This window comes from Onychomys torridus, chromosome 7 (genome assembly GCF_903995425.1).
Source record: "Onychomys torridus chromosome 7, mOncTor1.1, whole genome shotgun sequence".
NCBI lineage: Eukaryota > Metazoa > Chordata > Mammalia > Rodentia > Cricetidae > Onychomys > Onychomys torridus.
Genome location: NC_050449.1, coordinates 114,252,180 through 114,270,514, shown reverse-complemented (window position 1 = coordinate 114,270,514; position 18,335 = coordinate 114,252,180). Strand labels below are relative to the sequence as shown.

The following is an 18,335-nucleotide window of genomic DNA, read 5'->3' as shown; positions in this document are numbered from 1 at the left end:
GTCTCACATCCTTGAGTCCCAGTGCGCCAACAGCTGGCTCTCAGCATAGGGCAGTTTCCTGTCACCCCCTCCACATGCCAGTGAACCTTGCCACGTGCAGTCTTTTCTGCCATCCCTGAGCCTCCATATATACATGGCTCACATCATGCTCACATTCCACAGTGTGCATATTACTGTATTACACCCAGATGCCACCCAGCACACATGATCATGCACATCCAGGACACTTGGCCTACACTTTTACCTTAAGAAGCAGCACACAAAAGGCTGAGTTGAAGAGCCCCTGAGGTATGGTAAAATCGGGGTCCCTCTCCATAACTTTCCCAGGGTCCCTTGAACTATCAGGAAGTAGTTCTCAGTCCTGTGGGTCTAAGCCCAATGAGCTTCCTGTCCCTTGTTTGTTGGGCCAGTGTCCCACCCTACAGCCCCTGGCACAGGTGGAGGCACTCACCTAGTCTCCACCCCTCTGCCTTTCCACAAGCCACACCCCTACATGCTGCAGTATCAGGGTCACCAGGAGTGTGCCTCTGCAGGATGGGCCCTGCTTCCACATCTGGCTCCCTAGCGCCTCTATGGGCAATGCATTGTGCACATGGGTGGAGTCACTGGATCCCCAGGAGCACAGAGAGCCCATGCATAGTGTACCCACTTAAATAAAAATTGGAGACCCAAAGCAGTGCCTTCAACCCTGCAGCACCTCTTGGCCTCTCCTGGGGGCACCATGTTGTGTAACACTTCCTGGGGAGATGTCTACTCATTCCAGATAGGGAACGGACCAAAGTGAGGGGTCACTTACAGGAGCAGAAATGACTCACAAACAGCTGCATTGCCAAATCCCACCCCAGCATGGTGACAGCCCACAGAAGCTGGGACTCTGGAGCACACTGCACAGCCTGCAGGCAGCTCAGCAGGTTGGAGTGTCCCTCACAGGCATCCTGGTGGTTTTGAGGGTGTCTCCGCAGCCCTTACTGTTTTCATAAGTTGGGGAGGGAGGGACCTAGTGTTGTGTGGTCAGCTTCAAGGACTTGCTGAAGCTTCTGAGTTGTTCGCTTCCTCGGTGTAAGGAGCCTCCCTGAAGAATGGAATGTTCCATCTCAGAGGAGACTGCTATACAACACACCAAGTGCATGGCCCACCCACGGTGGTCTCACCTGGCTGGGGTGGATGGACCAAGTTCTCACCATGATGCAGTCTCTTCCAGAAGTTTCTGGAGGTGACCCTAACCACTGTCCACCTTATTCCTCAGTTTTCTCTTCTACCTGCTGGCGGTGGTCCTTGTGGATTGTGGGGACATTAAAAATAATTTCTCTGCATGCATCCTGACTATTATTTACTATCCATGATAGCCATTGATTGTGCCACAACATGCTACCCTGGTGTCACCCACGCCTGCCCAGACAGCCAGAGTCTGGCCCTACCTCTCCTCTTCCTTTGGTGCTCTCATCCCCTAGCATCAGGACCGCAGTCACATCCTCAGGCTGCTCCTCCACTGCAGTCAGCGTCTTGGCTTCTGAGTTGGGCTCAGGAGAGGGTGTGTGGAGCCTCCCAGCTGTGTCCTCTGGGCCCGTGTGTCTGAATTCCTGGGAGGAAGCTTGTGACCTAACTTCCCAGAGTTTATACAGGCCCCTGCTGGGTGAAGACACCTCTTTCTCCCTGTACATCCTCAGCTTAGCTGAGGATGGGAGCCACAAAGCTCCCCGACCTTTCCTCAAGCCCTAGTGCACAAGAGCAGGCCTGTGTAGACAGGACCCACACATCTAGCTCCCCCAACTGTGGGGATCTCATCCCAGGGGAAGACTCAAGATTGGGCTTCTCCAGGGGCCCTGCCCAGCAGGCACGTCAGTTACTTAGGGATGCTACATTAGGGTTTCTTGCCTGCCATTAAGAGGACACTATCCATTCCAGGATGGCACTCATCCACCCAACAACTCGGTGTGAGCACAAGGCTGGGATATAGGAGCCTCTCAGCACCATGGTCCTTGCCAGTTCCAATTCTATCAGAAAAGCCAGCCCTCCCCCTCCCCCTAAGCACCAATGCCTATCTGTCCCAGGGTCTCGTCAGGATGAAGATACACAGTGGGGACTAGATGGGCCTGCCCTGGATAATCTAGAGGTCACAGGTAGGGGTGACATCTGGAGTTCACAGTTTGCAAGATTGTACACACAGTTTACGGGTGCCGGGGACTGCAGTGGGGGTGGGGCAGACTACTACTGCAGAGAACCTGGAGAGCTTCCTGGAAGAAGAGATCCTGGCACAGAGCACAAAGAGATGCAGAGGCTTTCCTGGCCCGAGGAGAAGGAGGTCAGGTGAGGCCCAGGTGTCCCTATCTGAGCCTGTATCTCCAAAAACCCTTTCCCTCTCCCATCAGCGGTCCCTCCTCCCCGCCACTCCCTGCGGCTCCCTGTGGCCAACAGCACTGCAGCTCTGGGCTCTGCTCCACAAACGTCTGCTCCACTCCAGGAAGGCCACCTCCTCCTCCCCCTTCCCCTCTTGCTGTCGCCACTCACCGCTCTGGCCTCTAGGGGGTGGGGACCCCAGAGCTGGACACACCCCACTGTGGCCCCACAGCTCAGCCAGCCGGACAGACTCTCAGTCGGACGCAGGACCCCGGAGCCCCGAGGTGGGCAGTGTGCCAGGGTCCCTCGCAGCTTCTTCAAGGTCAGTGCAAGCTGGGCGTGCAGCCCTTCTGGGGCCCTTGAGGCCTGTGGGTCCCACCGCAGAGCCCTTCTCCTAGACCAAGAGCCCCAAGGTGGCCTTCACTCCAGGTGCACCTGCACCAAGTGCTGGGCTCAGGGCACCCTGGGTCCACAGTCAGCACAGGTCCAGGGGTCCATCAGGAGGGGCCCCAGGCTGGGGGCCAGCTGTCTGCTGAGGCCTCACTGGGGACACTCCCCACCGGCCATGGGGAGCTAAAATTGGAAAGTGGCGAGTGGGAGGCAGCTGACACAGCTATTTTGTGCTCCCCTCATCCGCTCCGGTTTCACTCTCCTGCTCCACTAACCTGATCCTAGGCTTCCCTCCCCCACCCTACTGAAGAAGAGGTGTCTCAGCCCTCAAGCCACAGTGCAGAGGCTGGCCAGAAGGGTCGGGGCCTGAGGCAAGCAGGGCCGGCAGTGGTCTGGTCTGAACCAGGACTCGGGAGGGGCTCACCAAGAGCACCTGCCCTTTAGAGAAGCTCACAGGATGGCTTCACCAGGTCCCTGCCCCTTTCTGGCCCACACCCTCTGTCTGTGTAACAAGCTGTGGGCTCTCAGAGCCCTGATTGCAGGGCCAAGGAAGATCATGGGCTGAGGAGAGAAGTGACTCTAGGCATCTCCAAAAGGGCATCGCATCGTGTTCCTCTTTCACTCAGTTCCAGGTCTGAACCTGCACAACCTCTGGGCAGACTGCAGGGTGAAGAGGGTGGGAGGGGCTGAGGTAGTGTCCCAGGCCCCAGGCATGGCCAAGCAGGGTAGCAGGAAGACTAGACTCATCCTGGCCATCCGATACCAGTCAGTACCTTGGACAGCAGCCAGCACCCTCCCAGTTCCTGCCTGACCCTGCCTGGCCTAGCTCGGGCATCTCCAGGTACTCAAATAGCACAGCCTCCAGCCAGCAGCCAGCAAGACTACACAGCACTTCAGGAGGGACAGTGGGTGAACACAGGCAGAGAGCCAGGATAAGACAAACTACCGGTCAGGGGCTTGGTAGAGGAATGGGGTCAGGCAGAGCCTGGAGCTGAGTGAGGCTGGAGGTCTTGTGCTAGGGGAAGTCACAGGATCTCAGGAAGAAGGGACTTTGTGGGCAGGGCTTTGCTGGGGCTAAGGGAGGCTCACTGAGAGATGAGAAAACTGGCTGGTGGACTAGAGACAGGGTCTCCCCCATGGGAAAGACCCCCAAGGTCGGGAGGAGCAGTTTTGGACAAGTTCATCAGAGAGGTGTGAAGGAGAGAAGGTGGTGGGCTGTGTGAGGTCTGGACTTTGGGGAACCTTCCAAGGAAACAGAATCAGCAGCTGCAAAGGAAGGAAGGAGAAGCGTGGGTTCACGAGATGAGGCAAGACTGGGGCTGAGATGGCCCACCCACGCTTTCCCTGTGTCCTGTGCAGGCCATGGGCGTCAAGACATCACTGCCTGCAGCTGAGCTTGGCCTCTACGCCCTGGTGCTGAGCGGGTCCCTGGCTCACGCTGGCCGAGGCCTCCTGGAGGCATCGCAAGGTAATGATAGCTGGGTCCAGGGACAGGGGCCTGACAAGCCTTAGTTCAGACCAACAGGACCAGAAACTTGGAGGCTCCAGACCCTGAGTATTCTCTAGGCCCTGGGTTTGGACATAGTCCTGAACACCATTTTAGGTGCGCGCACACACACACACACACACACACACACACACACACGGGCAGGGACGCAGAGGAGAAGAGAGGATAAAGAGAGTGTCTGACCTAGACCCAGATGTGCAGAACACCCAGTCCTAGGCCCTGAAAGCTCACATCCCTCTCAGCCACTACTTTCTTCCCAAGAGCCCTATAGCTCTGAGGCCCTTTCCCCTCTCCTCTGGGGGGCGGGGATGACCCAGGGAATGTACACGAGAGGCCTCTACTCAGAGGTCACACTTTGTTCTCAGATGGAGCCCACAGGAAGGCCTTCCGAGAGTCTGTGCGACCTGGCTGGGAGTACCTGGGCCGGAAGATGGTAGGTTTCCCACACCTCTCAGATACCCAGACACATCTCACCCCACATCTTTCCCCAGTCTCTACTCTAGTTTTCATGCCTCACGGCAAGGAGGGCTCTGCCTTGAACTTCAGGACCTTCAAGCTCATTTAGGAAATGGGTCCTCTAGGACAAAATGTGCTCAAGTGCCTTCCAGAACGAGGCAAAGGGGTAAAATATCAGCAATGTGCCAAGTGCAGAGGGACAAGGCTTTGAGGAGCAGGCCCCTCCTTAGGGCCCCTCATCTATTCCTTCTCCTGTGTTCCCGGGCACCTCCCTCAGGGTGAGGACAGACACCTGAACATGGGGCAGGGGCTCCTTACCCTCCCCTCCCCACTGCCCTTCCGTGCCTCACTTCCTCCTACTCGGGTTGTCCAGGATGTGGCTGACTTTGAGTGGGTGATGTGGTTCACCAACTTCCGAAACATCATTGTCTTTGCCCTCTCGGGACACGTGCTGTTTGCCAAACTCTGCACGATGGTGGCCCCCCAGGTGAGCTGGTCTTGGGTACTTAGCCTCTTCCTGCTTGCCCCTTCTTAGCCCCCAGAGACTATGGGAAATTCACCCCAAGGTCCAGGAAGGTTAACTGAGGCCTGTTCGTGTCCACAGCTCCGCTCCTGGATGTATGCTGTGTACGGAGTCCTGGCTGTGGTGGGCACAATGGGCCCATGGTACCTGTTGCTACTTCTCGGCCACTGTGTGGGCCTCTACGTGGCCTCACTCTTGGGCCAGCCCTGGCTGTGCCTTGCCCTTGGTCTGGCCAGCCTGGCCTCCTTCAAGATGGACCCCCTGATCTCTTGGCAGGTACATAGGATGGAGGGGATAGGATAATAAGGCCCCAAAGGCCTTGCCTCTTGACTATTCCCAAGCCCTTTTTCGATTTCCCACCTGTCTTCAAACCTTTGAGCAAGGCGGTTGCTTGCACCAGTCTGACCCTTGCTCTGTTGTGTTACTGAGCTAAAGCCGTATTAACTGGCAGGATCAGGCCCAGCTCCTACAGGAGGCTGGTAAGGGGCTCTCCCCAGAAGCATGGCCCATTAGTGAGCCAGAGGCTTGCTGTCTCCTTCCAGAGTGGGTTTGCAACAGGTACCTTTGATCTTCAAGACGTCCTGTTCCACGGGGGCAGTGGCTTCACCGTGCTCCGCTGCACCAGCTTTGCGCTGGAGAGCTGTGCCCACCCTGACCGCCGCTACTCCCTCGCTGACCTGCTCAAGTACAACTTCTACCTGCCCTTCTTCTTCTTTGGGCCCATCATGACCTTTGACCGCTTCCACGCTCAGGTAAGGGGAACGCTGTGGACTCACAGAACACTCACGGCGGGGTCTCCTTTTCCTGATAAGGGCTCCTGTCTCAGACATAACTCCCCAAGCATGAGCACCCCATCCTCAGGCCATTTGTGGCTCCTCTCTCAGACAGGGCTTTACCCCTCCAGGTGAACCAGGAACCAGTGAGGCCAGAAGGGGAGCTGTGGCGCATCCAGGCCCAGGCAGGACTCAGCGCGGCAGCCATTGTGGCTGTGGACATCTTCTTCCACTTCTTCTACATCCTCACCATTCCCAGTGACCTTAAGTTTGCCAGCCGCCTCCCAGACAGTGCTCTTGGTGGGTCCCCACTGTGGGATGGTGGCAGGGCCACCGCCGGAAATACTCCCAAGCACGTAGCACCCAGGCGTACAAGGCTTTGAAATGTGAAGGACTCACATTTGTTGCATCCCTAAAGTCTCCCAAGCTGCAGGTGCCATTTGAGGGGTGTGGCTGGTTTCAGGGTCAGTGGGGCCTGGCACACACCTCCAGGGAGGTGTCTCTATGGGGGTAGGTGTGGGACAGAAACAAGCCTCCCTGTCCATGGAGGAGGTGAGGCTCAGGATATGGGGCGGCCAGTGCACAGATCCCCAGAGTGATGTCACCTGTCCCCAGCTGGCCTGGCCTATTCAAACCTGGTGTATGACTGGGTGAAGGCAGCAGTCCTCTTTGGTGTTGTCAACACTGTGGCACGCCTGGACCACCTGGACCCTCCTCAGCCTCCTAAGTGCATTACTGCACTCTACGTCTTCGGGGAAACGTGAGTGAAGACACCGGCTCTCATCTTTCCTCGGCTTCATCCCCCAAGCCCCCAGGCTCTGCATCTGGCAAATTCATGCTCATGTGCTCTACCCACAGGCACTTCGACCGTGGCATCAATGACTGGCTTTGCAAGTGAGTTGGAGAATGGTACCAGCCTTCCTGCTAGGTAGTCAAACTGGCTGGGGCCATTGATTGTTTTAGAGAATGGCTCTGGGCCAGAGGAAGCAGCAGGCAGTGAGGAGACTGTGCCAGCTGTGACAGACAGAGAGCTTTGGACTTTGTGGGGGCCCCAGAAATGGTGGGAGCAGATATAACTGGCTGCTTGGTAGGAGGTCATGTTTAGTGGGAGTATCTAAGAAGTCCCAAATTCCTGCCTGCCACCTGGGAAGCTAGTCAGGATATTTTCACACAGAAATGTCTAGTTGACATCCTTGTAGAGACTTGGGGAAATGCTTAAGGCCTGAGTCTGGAGTCAAGAGAAGCCTGGAGGAACAAGGGTCTTCCATCCACTTAACATTATGAGTTGGGCAAAGGGTCTCCTGGACTAGGTCTCAGAGAGCCTGGGTCCTAAGGAGGGGAGTGAGGTGAGGAGGACAGGGGACATTGGGCCCACAGGGACTCTGGCAGGGACTGAAGAAGACCCAGAAAAAGACTTGAAAAGACATGGTCAGCAGAAGAGGACGTGGCTATGTGAACCCCTGGAAGCCAAAGGAGAGAGTGCAGGCATGGAGGCTCCCACATGGGCGCTGCCACAAGCCAAGGAGGGCTGGTGCTGGCAGCAGGGAGCTTCCACTCAAAGAGGCAGGCAGGGAGAGGAGCTGAGGACCTGCAAGGGCAGCCTGGGCCTGTGTGGGAAACAGAAGAGCAGCTTCAGGGAAGAGTGGGACAGGACCGGGCATTGAGGGTGCGGCAGGACAGAAGGGTGATTGATAGAACCAGGTCACCGAGGACAGAGGTCAGCCTTGAAAAGCAGCAGGAGAGAGGTAGCAGCAGAGAGCATGGGGAGAGGAGAATGGCCAGGTTAGTAACAGATGCTGAAGTAGGCAAGGGTGACAGCCGAGAGACACAGGGTAAGGGTGTACATCACCTCTTGCAGGAGGCAAGGAGTGCAGTGTCCATTTCCAAGCATGAAGATAAAGCTGACTGGGGAGAGCCCAAAAGGGATTGGAGGGAGAGCATTTAGAATCCATGAGGAAGGAAGCCTCATGGCACAGGGTGTGTGTGCATGCATGTGTGTGTGTGTGTGTGTGTGTGTGTGTGTGTGTGTGTGAGAGAGAGAGAGAGAGAGAGAGAGAGAGAGAGAGAGAGGAGTCTCCAGGTAGGTGGGCAGAAAGGAGCAAGAGATTGTGATGATAGTGGTGGCTGTGAGCCTGCTGGGAAGGGTGGTAGAGATTCAAAGGTTATAAGGCCAATGGGCAATACCGGATGAAGTCTCACTGGGCAGAGTCAGAATTCAGAAGGGTGAGAATTGGGGTATGATCCTGGGAGTGTATGGGTAAGATAAGGTGGAGAAGCCTTGGAAATGAGGTCAGGGGGTGAAAAGCTGGTATTTGTTGAGCAGATACTTGTGTGGCAGGTACTTGTGTGGCATGTACTTGTGTGTGGCAGGTACTTGTGTGTGGCAGGTACTGTGTGTGGCAGGTACTTGTGTGGCAGGTACTGTATGTGGCAGGTACTTGTGTGGCAGGTACTGTGTGTGGCAGGTACTGTGTGTGGCAGGTACCTGTGTGTGGCAGGTACCTGTGTGTGGCAGGTACTTGTGTGGCAGGTACTGTGTGTGGCAGGTACTTGTGTGGCAGGTACTTGTGTGGTAGGTACTGTGTGTGGCAGGTACTTGTGTGGCAGGTACTGTATGTGGCAGGTACTGTGTGTGGCAGGTACTGTGTGTGGCAGGTACCTGTGTGTGGCAGGTACTTGTGTGGCAGGTACTGTATGTGGCAGGTACTGTGTGTGGCAGGTACTGTGTGTGGCAGGTACTTGTGTGGCAGGTACTGTATGTGGCAGGTACTGTGTGTGGCAGGTACTGTGTGTGGCAGGTACTGTGTGTGGCAGGTACCTGTGTGTGGCAGGTACCTGTGTGTGGCAGGTACTTGTGTGGCAGGTACTTGTGTGGTAGGTACTGTGTGTGGCAGGTACTTGTGTGGCAGGTACTGTGTGTGGCAGGTACTTGTGTGTGGCAGGTACTGTGTGTGGCAGGTACTGTGTGTGGCAGGTACTTGTGTGTGGCAGGTACTGTGTGTGGCAGGCACTTGTTTGTGGCAGGCACTTGTGTGTGGCAGGTACTGTGTGTGGCAGGTACTGTGTGTGGCAGGTACTTGTGTGGCAGGTACTTGTGTGGTAGGTACTGTGTGTGGCAGGTACTGTGTGTGGCAGGTACTGTGTGTGGCAGGTACTTGTGTGGTAGGTACTGTGTGTGGCAGGTACTTGTGTGGCAGGTACTGTGTGTGGCAGGTACTTGTGTGGCAGGTACTGTGTGTGGCAGGTACTTGTATGGCAGGCACTTGTGTGTGGCAGGTACTTGTGTGGCATGTACTTGTGTGGCAGGTACTGTGTGTGGCAGGTACTGTGTGTGGCAGATACTGTGTGTGGCAGGTACTGTGTGTGGCAGGTACTGTGTGTGGCAGGTACTGTGTGTGGCAGGCACTTGTGTGTGGCAGGTACTGTGTGGCAGGTACTGTGTGTGGCAGGTACTTGTGTGGCAAGTACTTTTGTGTGGCAGGTACTTGTGTGGCAGGTACTTGTGTGGTAGGCACTGTGTGTGGCAGGTACTGTGTGTGGCAGGTACTTGTGTGGCAGGTACTGTGTGTGGCAGGTACTTGTGTGTGGCAGGCACTGTGTGTGGCAGGTACTGTGTGTGGCAGGTACTTGTGTGTGGCAGGTACTGTGTATGGCAGGCACTGTGTGTGGCAGGTACTGTGTGTGGCAGGTACTGTGTGTGGCAGGTACTGTGTGTGGCAGGTACTGTGTGTGGCAGGTACTGTGTATGGCAGGCACTGTGTGTGGCAGGTACTGTGTGTGGCAGGTACTTGTGTGGCAGGCACTTGTGTGGCAGGTACTTGTATGGCATGTAGTGTGTGTGGCAGGTACTGTGTGTGGCAGGTGCTGTGTGTGGCAGGTACTTGTGTGGCAGGTACTTGTATGGCAGGTACTGTGTGTGGCAGGTACTGTGTGTGGCAGATACTGTGTGTGGCAGATACTGTGTGTGGCAGGTACGTGTGTGGCAGGTACTTGTGTGGCAGGTACTTGTGTGGCAGGTACTGTGTGTGGCAGGTACTGTGTGTGGCAGGTACTTGTGTGGCATGTACTTGTGTGGTAGGCACTTGTGTGTGGCAGGTACTTGTGTGGCATGTAGTGTGTGTGGCAGGTACTGTGTGTGGCAGGTACTGTGTGTGGCATGTAGTGTGTGTGGCAGGTACTTGTGTGGCAGGCACTTGTGTGGCAGGTACTTGTGTGGCATGTAGTGTGTGTGGCAGGTACTGTGTGTGGCAGGTACTTGTGTGGCAGGTACTTGTGTGGCATGTAGTGTGTGTGGCAGGTACTGTGTGTGGCAGGTACTGTGTGTGGCACATATACAGCAATGCATGAGGCAAACCCATGGAGCTTACAATCCAGTGAGGTGAACGATAAGCAGGTGAAGAAACACACACACACGTGAGTCTAAAGAGTAGAAAGTGTGGGGACGAAAATGGTGTAACAGGATGGGCCCACGGCTAGAAGTTTCTTTAGACTAGAGCCTGGGCAGGCCTCTGGGAGAACATGTTTGAACTCAGGCTTATACAAGGTCAGAGAAAAAGAAAAGTGGAGACTCTGAAGTATGAAACAATTGTGTCTGAAGACCCGAAGGGCCAGTCTGGCAGGCACAGCTCATGAGGGGAAGAGTGTGAAGTCATGCAGGAGACAGACACGTGGCTGCAGTGTCTTCATGCCATAGAGTTTCCTTTATTATTGGGAGGGTGAATCGTGGACTGACGGGATCTGAGCCACAGTTTAAAACAAGATTTATTTTTATTATTTTATGTATACATGTGTGGGCCTGAATGCGTGTATGGGCACCACACGCTGGTAGGTGTCTACAGAGGCCAGAAGAGGGCACTAGATCTCCTGGACCTGAAGTCACAGGTAGTTGTGAGCCACCCGATGTGGGTGCTGGGAAATGAACCCCGGTCCTCTGGAAGAGCAGTACACACTCTCAACTGCCGAGACATTCCTCCAGCCCCATGAGCTGACTCTTAAAGCATTTGTAGAGAATGGAGTGGAGGTAAAGGCAAAAGCAGGACTAGGAAGCTCCTGAGCAGCAGAGGAGCCCCTAAAGGACAGCAGTGGTGATGCAGGGTCAAGGGTCAAGATCCAGCAGAGCTGACAGAACCTGTGGCTTGTATGTGGGGGATGAGGGGAATCCAGAATCCTGACTACAACCTACAGCCTGACAACTGTCGGGTGATGAGCCTGAGTTGGGGCTGGAGCTGGCATGAGTGGGGACAGGAGAAGCAGCTCCGGAGTGAGACAGGAGCAGATGAGCCTTGGGTCAGTTGTGAAAATCCCGGGTCTGGATGAGACAGACCTAGGAACCAGACAGATCCAGCTGCAGATATGAAGGTCTGAGGCCACTTCTCCACAGTTTGGAGCTGGGCAGAGGTACAGGTGATTCCGAGGTTGATGTACTACATGCCACCCTGCTGTGTGTCCTCTGTCTGTCCCCACACTCCTGCAGGCCCCCTTTCCCATCTTTTCTGCAGATATGTATATGACCACATTGGTGGGGATCATTCCGCTGTGATCCCAGAGCTGGCTGCGTCCATGGCCACGTTCGTCATCACCACTCTGTGGCTTGGGCCTTGTGACATCGTCTACCTGTGGTCTGTTCTTAACTGCTTTGGCCTCAATTTTGAGCTCTGGGTGCAGAAGCTGGCAGAGTGCGGGCCACTGGCACAAATCGAGGTGGGCAGGAAGGTCCAGGGCTGGGATTGGCTGGAATCAGTTAGGTCACAGGAGGTGGCAGCCCTGTTGTTTCCTGGAGTTCTCCAGGCATGCTTGGTCCCTGGTCCAGAACTTTCTCCCTAAACCTCTCTTGTTCGCCAGGGCAGTGTTTCACCTAGTGGGAAACTGGGTCTCCCTGGCTTCTGAGTGGCAAGGGTTGGCTGCATTATTCAGCTCTTGCTGTTCCCCTGGGCCTGAGTGACAGTGACTGACCAGGTCCCTCTCTCCTGACCTTCTTGTCGACACATTCTTGGACAGCAGGCCCGGCTATCAGAGCAGATGTCTCGGAGGGTCCGGGCCCTCTGTGGGGCTGTAAACTTTTGGGCTATCATCATGTATAATCTTGTGAGTCTCAACAGCCTTGAATTCACAGAGCTGGTTGCCCGACGCCTGATACTTACAGGTAAGGGACAGGGCGAGTGGATACGGCATGTGCCCAACCTTGCATGAGGACAGGAACCTCTGGTCTACCCAACACACACACAACACCCTAGCACCCAAGGGACTCAGTAGGGGTGTGGGGTAGGGTGCAGGGTCTTCTGGATGGGAGGCTTCAGGTGGCATGGCTCTTTCTCCAACAGGCTTCCCCCAGACCACACTGGCCACCTTGTTTGTCACCTACTGTGGTGTCCAGCTGGTAAAGGAGCGTGAGCGAACCTTGGCGTTGGAAGAAGAGCAGAGGAAGGACAAAGAGAAGCTGGAGTAGGGTTGGAGGCAGAGGACTGGGCTCCGCTCAGCTGCATCTGGGCCCCAGGCCATGGGGCCTGAGCAACAGAATAAAAGACTTTTCTACCATGGTATTCTACTGGCTTCTTGTCCACTCTGGGCAATGAGCTGATGGTTCCAGGCTTTGGGGAAAAGGCCATTCATAGGACATGATGGGGTGTCCTGTGAGGGCAGGGCCACCCACGTTGACAGCCCAACACTGGTATAGTCAAGCCCTTCATCTTCAGCCCTCTAGACACTGGCTCTTTGTGGTGGCTGATTCTAGACCCTGGGTTAGATGCTCAGAAGGCAGTTTATTGCCCCTGAGCTTCCTAAGGGAGGTCTGGGTTAGCACCAGAAGGTGCCATCAACAGACACTCCCATATGATGGGCACAGACACTGAGTCCCTTAGGAGATGTAATGGGCATACACAGCCAACGTGGGCAGGGTCAGAACACAGCCTGAGGTGCCTGCCTAGCTTTGCAGTCCTTGAGGAGACATGGAGAAGTCCCTCCCAATGCTTTCCTGACTGAAGTAACCTCTCTGGTTCACACTGGCCTCTCCCAGCTCCTCTCTGGATCTCACAGAGCATTTGCTGTGAGGCCAGGGGACAGGAGGCTCAGTCAGGGCCTTGCACTGGTCACATCTTGGTCAGGCGAAGCACGTTGAGGCGTACAGGGAGGAAAGTGGCACCGGCCGCATAGGCGATCTCCCGCAGGACCCCCTCCCACTTCTTCTCGTCCTCATTGAATCTGAGGGGAAGGGAAAGAGTGGGTACAAGGATGCGAGCTTTATCAACTGAGGCCAGGCAAGGAGGGGTAGCTGGTGCCCTCAGCCCACCTCCAAGTATGTCTGTGTCTAAACGATTTTCATGTGCTCAAAAGTGGGATTCTTAAGCCAGGCAGCAGTGGTGCATGCCTTTAATCTCAGCACTCGGGAGGCAGAGCCAGGCAGATCTCTGTGAGTTCAAGGCCAGCCTGGTCTGCAGAGCAAGATCCAGGACAGGCTCCAAAACTACACGGAGAAACCCTGTCTCAAAAAAACAAAAAACAAAACAAAACAACAACAACAAAAAAAGTGGGATCCCCACAACAGATACCATAAGAAGACACCGGTGGTGTAAAGCAGCCCCCACCCAGGAAAAGCCACTCCAAGGTCCCCACATTCCTCAAAGTTCACTGCCCTCTGGGAAGGCTTCCAGTCCCCAAATACAAGTCTCTCCTCCTGAAGGTTCTGTACACTATAGAAGTCCCTGAGATGATGGCCTTCTTCCCCACACCAGGAAGGGGTGTGGGGAAAAAAAAACCCAGCTCTTGGAGCTGGGTCCAGCCACCTCCCACTCCTACACAAAGCACCCCAGAAAATGGGGAGGACAGACTGGGTCTGTGCCTGAAGCTTAGGATTGGCTCCCGTCTGTGACCTACTGGTGTCCACAGTGGGGCAGGCCACACACCACTCTCTTCCATGGGCTTGTGAGAAGCCAAGGAGAAGCTGTGTTTGCTGACCTTGCCTTGGGACACTCAGCGTCCCCTCAGATCCGTAAGGCTGGGCTCACCTCCATATGTCATTGAGTTCTGTGGGGACCAGCTCTCCAGACTCAGTCTCCAGGGTGGCAAAGCCACCCAGGGCGTAGAGAGTGCCAGCTAGGCTGACCAGGCTGAGCGAGCTGCGCTCCTGTGGAAAGGCCTCAAAAGAGGACCACCTAGGGCAGGGGAGAGGAGCATTATCCAGGGCTTCGGCAGCCACTGTTCTCACCTTCCTAGCATCCATCACCCCTGGAAATCCGAATTCCAGGTTGCAGCCCTTCCAACCACCCACGATGCTTGGTCATCCCAGCCGTGCCCCCATTCACCCTGCCCTTTACTTGCCCCCCCTTCCTGGCTCTCCTCCTCCCCTTCCCCATCACTTTGCCATTCCATCCAACCTGCATAGTAGATGGATAGCCCCACTACATATATATCCCTATACCTGTGAACTCAGTCCCCAGTGTTGCCGGACTCAGGCCCAGGCTGTGGTTACCTGCCAACTGATGGCCTGTTCCTTGGAATGCCCTCTATCCTTCTCCTCTGAGACATCCTGGTGGTTCTCCTAGTGTCTGCTCCCTGGCTTTCTCCTGCACACTCCCAGGTACCCTGGATCTACATTTCCTGACGTCCTCTGGGGTTCCCCCAACAACTGGCCTCTTAGACTTCCTCAAAAGTATCCATTTCACCTTCTTTCCTGCCAACCGCTAACCTCAGTGTTATTGCCGCTCCTCTGCCTGCCCCATTCCTCAGAAGCCGAGCTCGCTCCACTGCCTTTCCTTGGCCCTTTCCCTAACGCATTCCCAGACCAAGGAGTCTGTTACCCCTTGCCGCAGCTGCAACCAGACCCCTGTCTCTGAGAAATTTCCTAATCTGCTGTCCTGTGGCAGCCAGCGAGCCATGGAGCTTAAACTCCTAGGAGACATTTCACTGGTCTCAATCTGTCACCTATCCCATCCCAGAACCCTCCCACATCCCTTCACCCACCAACCTCCATTCTCCTGAGCATGGCTTTTCCTTTAGGAGCCCCACCTTTTGGTGTTGGGTACTCACTAACTGCCATCTTTGCTGGATGGGTCCAGATGGCTTCTCTCTCCTGAACTCCTGACTAAATGCTGTAACCTCAGAGCCAGCCCATTTCCTGTCACCCTGCCCACCACCTCACCCTGGAAGCCCTTCTGTAGACTCTGCTGCAGGGAAGCCTCAGAGGAGAGGGACTCCCAAATCAACATGAGGACCTGGGTCTATGACCCTCAGCAGTACAGCCAGGGCTGACTCAGATGAGCAGCTACGGGGGGGGGGGGGGACCTACTTGTTGTCTGCAATGCTGTACACCTCCATGGAGCTGGTAAGCCCTGTGTCTGTCACCCCTGCAGCCACAAAGATGCGGCCATCGTGGACGGTGGCCCCAAAGAGTGAGCGCGCTGTCTGCATGGGCGCCAGCTCCTTCCACTCAAACTTCTTAGGGTCATAGACACACATCGTGCTTAAACACTTCCTGTGGGTGGACAGGGTGAATGGAGAGAGAGAGGCAGGGACAACTGCCCGTCCCCTCAGCCACACAGAGGCTCCACTCCACCAGCCTGAACCTCACCTGTCCTTGCCTTTGCCGCCAATGACATAGATGAGGTCCATGTGGGAAAGAACCGCGTGGCCATATACCGCATAGGGCAGAGAGTCCGATTCACCCCACTTGAATGACCTGGAGGGCACAGGAGGGACTGGACCCACACTCACAACACACTTTAAAATGCATTCAGTACATTCCTGGGCCCCTCCCCTGGTGTCTTGGGCCTGTGCACTAGCCTGCCTGCCCCTCTGCTCAGGGATTTATTTCCAGGTCCCCACCTCAGCGGCTGCTCCAGTGATCCTAACCCCTCCCCAGGGCCCTGCCCCAGACCACCCTGTCCCCAAGGCAGCCTCACCCTGCCCACTTACAGCCTGTCATAGCACAGGACTGAGTCCAGGCTATCCTCGTTGTCCTTGAGCTCCCGGCCACCGACCACGTAGATGGCGTTGAGAGCCTCCCCCAGGCCGAAGAGGCAGCGTGGTGAGGGGAGTGGTGGCATCCCCAGCCACTCAGAGTCCAAGTGGTCAAACTGTGGGCAGTCAGTATCCTTGGGTCAGCCACACCAACCTCCAGCACTAACCTCCTGGCCCAGCTCAACCACATCCCAAAGAGAGGAGTTTTTCCTCTTAAGATGGGGTCCTCCAGTGGCCTTGACTCTTTGGTGACCCTCTGCTCCAGGCTTCCCACCCCTTAAAATCTACAAGCTTTCTACCCCACCTTCTGCCTAACCCTGTGGTTACAGGCACAAGGACCCTGAATTGTATGACTGGCCACTTGATATTATTTAACCTCTGTTCGGCTTCATCAACAGGAAGAACAGTGAGTGTCCTATGTATAGAGGCCCAGAGAGAAGATGCTTCACACCGTAGCCAGCCTGGGAGAGCTGCCCCTCTCCTGCTCCAACTGTGAGGACTGTGGAGGCCTGACAAGGCTCAAGACCACAGAGTCCCTCAGCCACACCACTGGGCCAGGCTTTCCCCTCACCCAGTCACTCCTGAGCCTCAGTTTCTTGTCCTGGACATTGAAAGAACACAAGTTGCTTTCCGTGTGATAACCTGTGTTTCCCACCCCTGTCCTAGCACTTCTGCCAAGGCCCCGCTCACTACTCTCTCTGTCTCTGACCTCCAACCCCCATGCAGCGCCAGGGCCTCCATCTCCCCAGATGGCTGCATACTGGGCCCAACGACCCCAAACACAAGTCACCAGACTTACACAGCTCTTTGGAAACGGCCTTTAACTCTTCCCCCTTTAAGTGGCTGCAGTCAAAGGTTGTTTATCCAGAGAGGCTGCCTCCCAGTATCCAGACCCAGCACTAGTCCCTCCCTCCCAGAGCTGGCCAATCACCTGCAGAAAGTAGGCACTGATAGGGTCCTCCTTGTCGTCCTCATTGTAGAAGAGGCCACCGGCCACGAAGACCTGGTTCTCCTTGGTCACCAGGCTGACGTGATTCTTGGGGATCTGGGTGGACAGAGACGCACAGTAGCATTCGTTGGCGGCTGGGTCGTAGGCCACTGCACCCTCCTCGCTGATCATGAAGATGAGGTCTTGCAGGAACATGCCGAAGCGCAGGGTATCGTTGAGAATCCCAGGCAGTACACGTTCCTCATCGTCCTCAGCCTTGGCGTCTGCTGCGCCCTGGTTGGCCTCCTTGGCCTGGACGGTTTTCTCGCCCTTCTCCTTCTTCTTCTTGCGTAGTGTAGTGAGGCGGCCCTCATGTGCATCCTTCACCATCTGCACCTTGCGCAACAGCTCAGGCTGGGAGCGCACGAGTGGATGGCGCTCCACGCGGCTCTCCAGGAAGGCGCGAGGAAGCAGGCGGCAGCGAATGCTCTCAAAGACTGTAGGCAGCGCGCGCTGACGCTCCCCCTGTGCCTCGGTATCGCCGCTGCCGGCCCAGCGCATCACCGCCTCGAACACAGCCTCCTCCTTTTCCACGTTGAGGCCGTCGCTGGAGATGATGGCGATCAGTTCGTCAGCGGAGAGCCCCAGGAAGTCGCTGTCGCGCGCCACCAGCGGGAAGCGCGAGCAGATGAAGTCGCGCGCTGCCACCGCCAGGCGCGCGCAGTCTAGTAGGAGGCCGAGGCGGAAGACAGCCAGGCAATTGGCCAAGCACAGGCGCTTCTGAAGGAACGACACGCAGATGGTGAAGATGGACGGGATCTGGAATCGGTGCGCTGCGGCGAAGAGGTCCTGCACGCTTGCCTCGTCCAGCGCGATCTCCGACGTGTACAGGTAGTGCAGCACCTGGGACACCACGTCGGGCGACACCTCCTCCAGGCGCAGCTCTCCCGCGCCATCGGGCTCTGCCAGAAAGCGCGCGCGAAAGTAGGGGCTGCAGGCGGCCAGTACCAGGCGGTGGCACGGAAACTCGCGCTCGCCCACGCGCACCACGCAGTCCAGGAACTTGCCGTGGTCCAGCATGTCCTTGAGGCCGTCCTGAAGGAGCGTCTGCTGGTACAGCCGCTGCTCCTCAGCCTGCTCCAAGCCCAGCGTCATAGTGCGGCTCCCTAGAACGCGGCAGGCACACCTCTGCTGTCCTATGGGGTCAGGCACTGACTGCGCAGCTGTCTGTGCTGGGCTATATATAGAGGATGCCCGGACCCTGTAAGAGGAGCCACTTGGCCTCCTGCACATGACGCACAGGGGACAGCTGGGCAGAGGCCCTCTTTCTGAGCAGCCTTGACTCAGCGCTGGGGCTCATGGGGTGAGGGTGGGGTCTGGACCCTTCCAGAACTGGAAGTCTCTCGGCCCTATTTGCCACCAGAACCCAGGGAAGCCTTACCTCTGGATTCCTTAGTATAGACATGCCAC

At 56.1% G+C, this 18,335-nt stretch overlaps 2 protein-coding genes across 4 annotated transcripts; one reads left to right on the top strand and one right to left on the bottom strand.

The window, feature by feature from the left end:
* Positions 1 to 2,415: 2,415 nt before the first annotated feature.
* On the top strand, positions 2,416 to 12,525 carry Hhatl (hedgehog acyltransferase like). Of its 3 annotated transcripts, XM_036192567.1 has the most exons (13): positions 2,416 to 2,659; positions 3,256 to 3,359; positions 4,087 to 4,195; positions 4,600 to 4,667; positions 5,064 to 5,177; positions 5,295 to 5,489; positions 5,756 to 5,965; positions 6,118 to 6,286; positions 6,602 to 6,746; positions 6,845 to 6,880; positions 11,485 to 11,686; positions 11,984 to 12,128; positions 12,307 to 12,525. In XM_036192567.1, the coding sequence occupies exons 3-13, from the start codon at positions 4,090 to 4,092 to the stop codon at positions 12,429 to 12,431; spliced, it is 1,515 nt and encodes a 504-aa protein (XP_036048460.1). In that variant the 5' UTR covers positions 2,416 to 2,659; positions 3,256 to 3,359; positions 4,087 to 4,089; the 3' UTR covers positions 12,432 to 12,525. The 3 variants fall into 3 exon arrangements, with proteins under 3 accessions (XP_036048460.1, XP_036048459.1, XP_036048461.1); XM_036192566.1 differs by lacking the exon at positions 3,256 to 3,359 and having other exon boundaries at positions 2,417 to 2,659; XM_036192568.1 differs by lacking the exon at positions 3,256 to 3,359 and having other exon boundaries at positions 2,418 to 2,659; positions 11,987 to 12,128.
* On the bottom strand, positions 10,888 to 18,208 carry Klhl40 (kelch like family member 40). The gene is made up of 6 exons (XM_036192564.1): positions 16,869 to 18,208; positions 15,893 to 16,053; positions 15,549 to 15,656; positions 15,267 to 15,452; positions 13,987 to 14,133; positions 10,888 to 13,183 (listed from the first exon to the last, which is right to left on the bottom strand). The coding sequence occupies exons 1-6, from the start codon at positions 18,156 to 18,158 to the stop codon at positions 13,072 to 13,074; spliced, it is 2,004 nt and encodes a 667-aa protein (XP_036048457.1). The 5' UTR covers positions 18,159 to 18,208; the 3' UTR covers positions 10,888 to 13,071.
* Between the last annotated feature and the right edge of the window lie 127 nt (positions 18,209 to 18,335).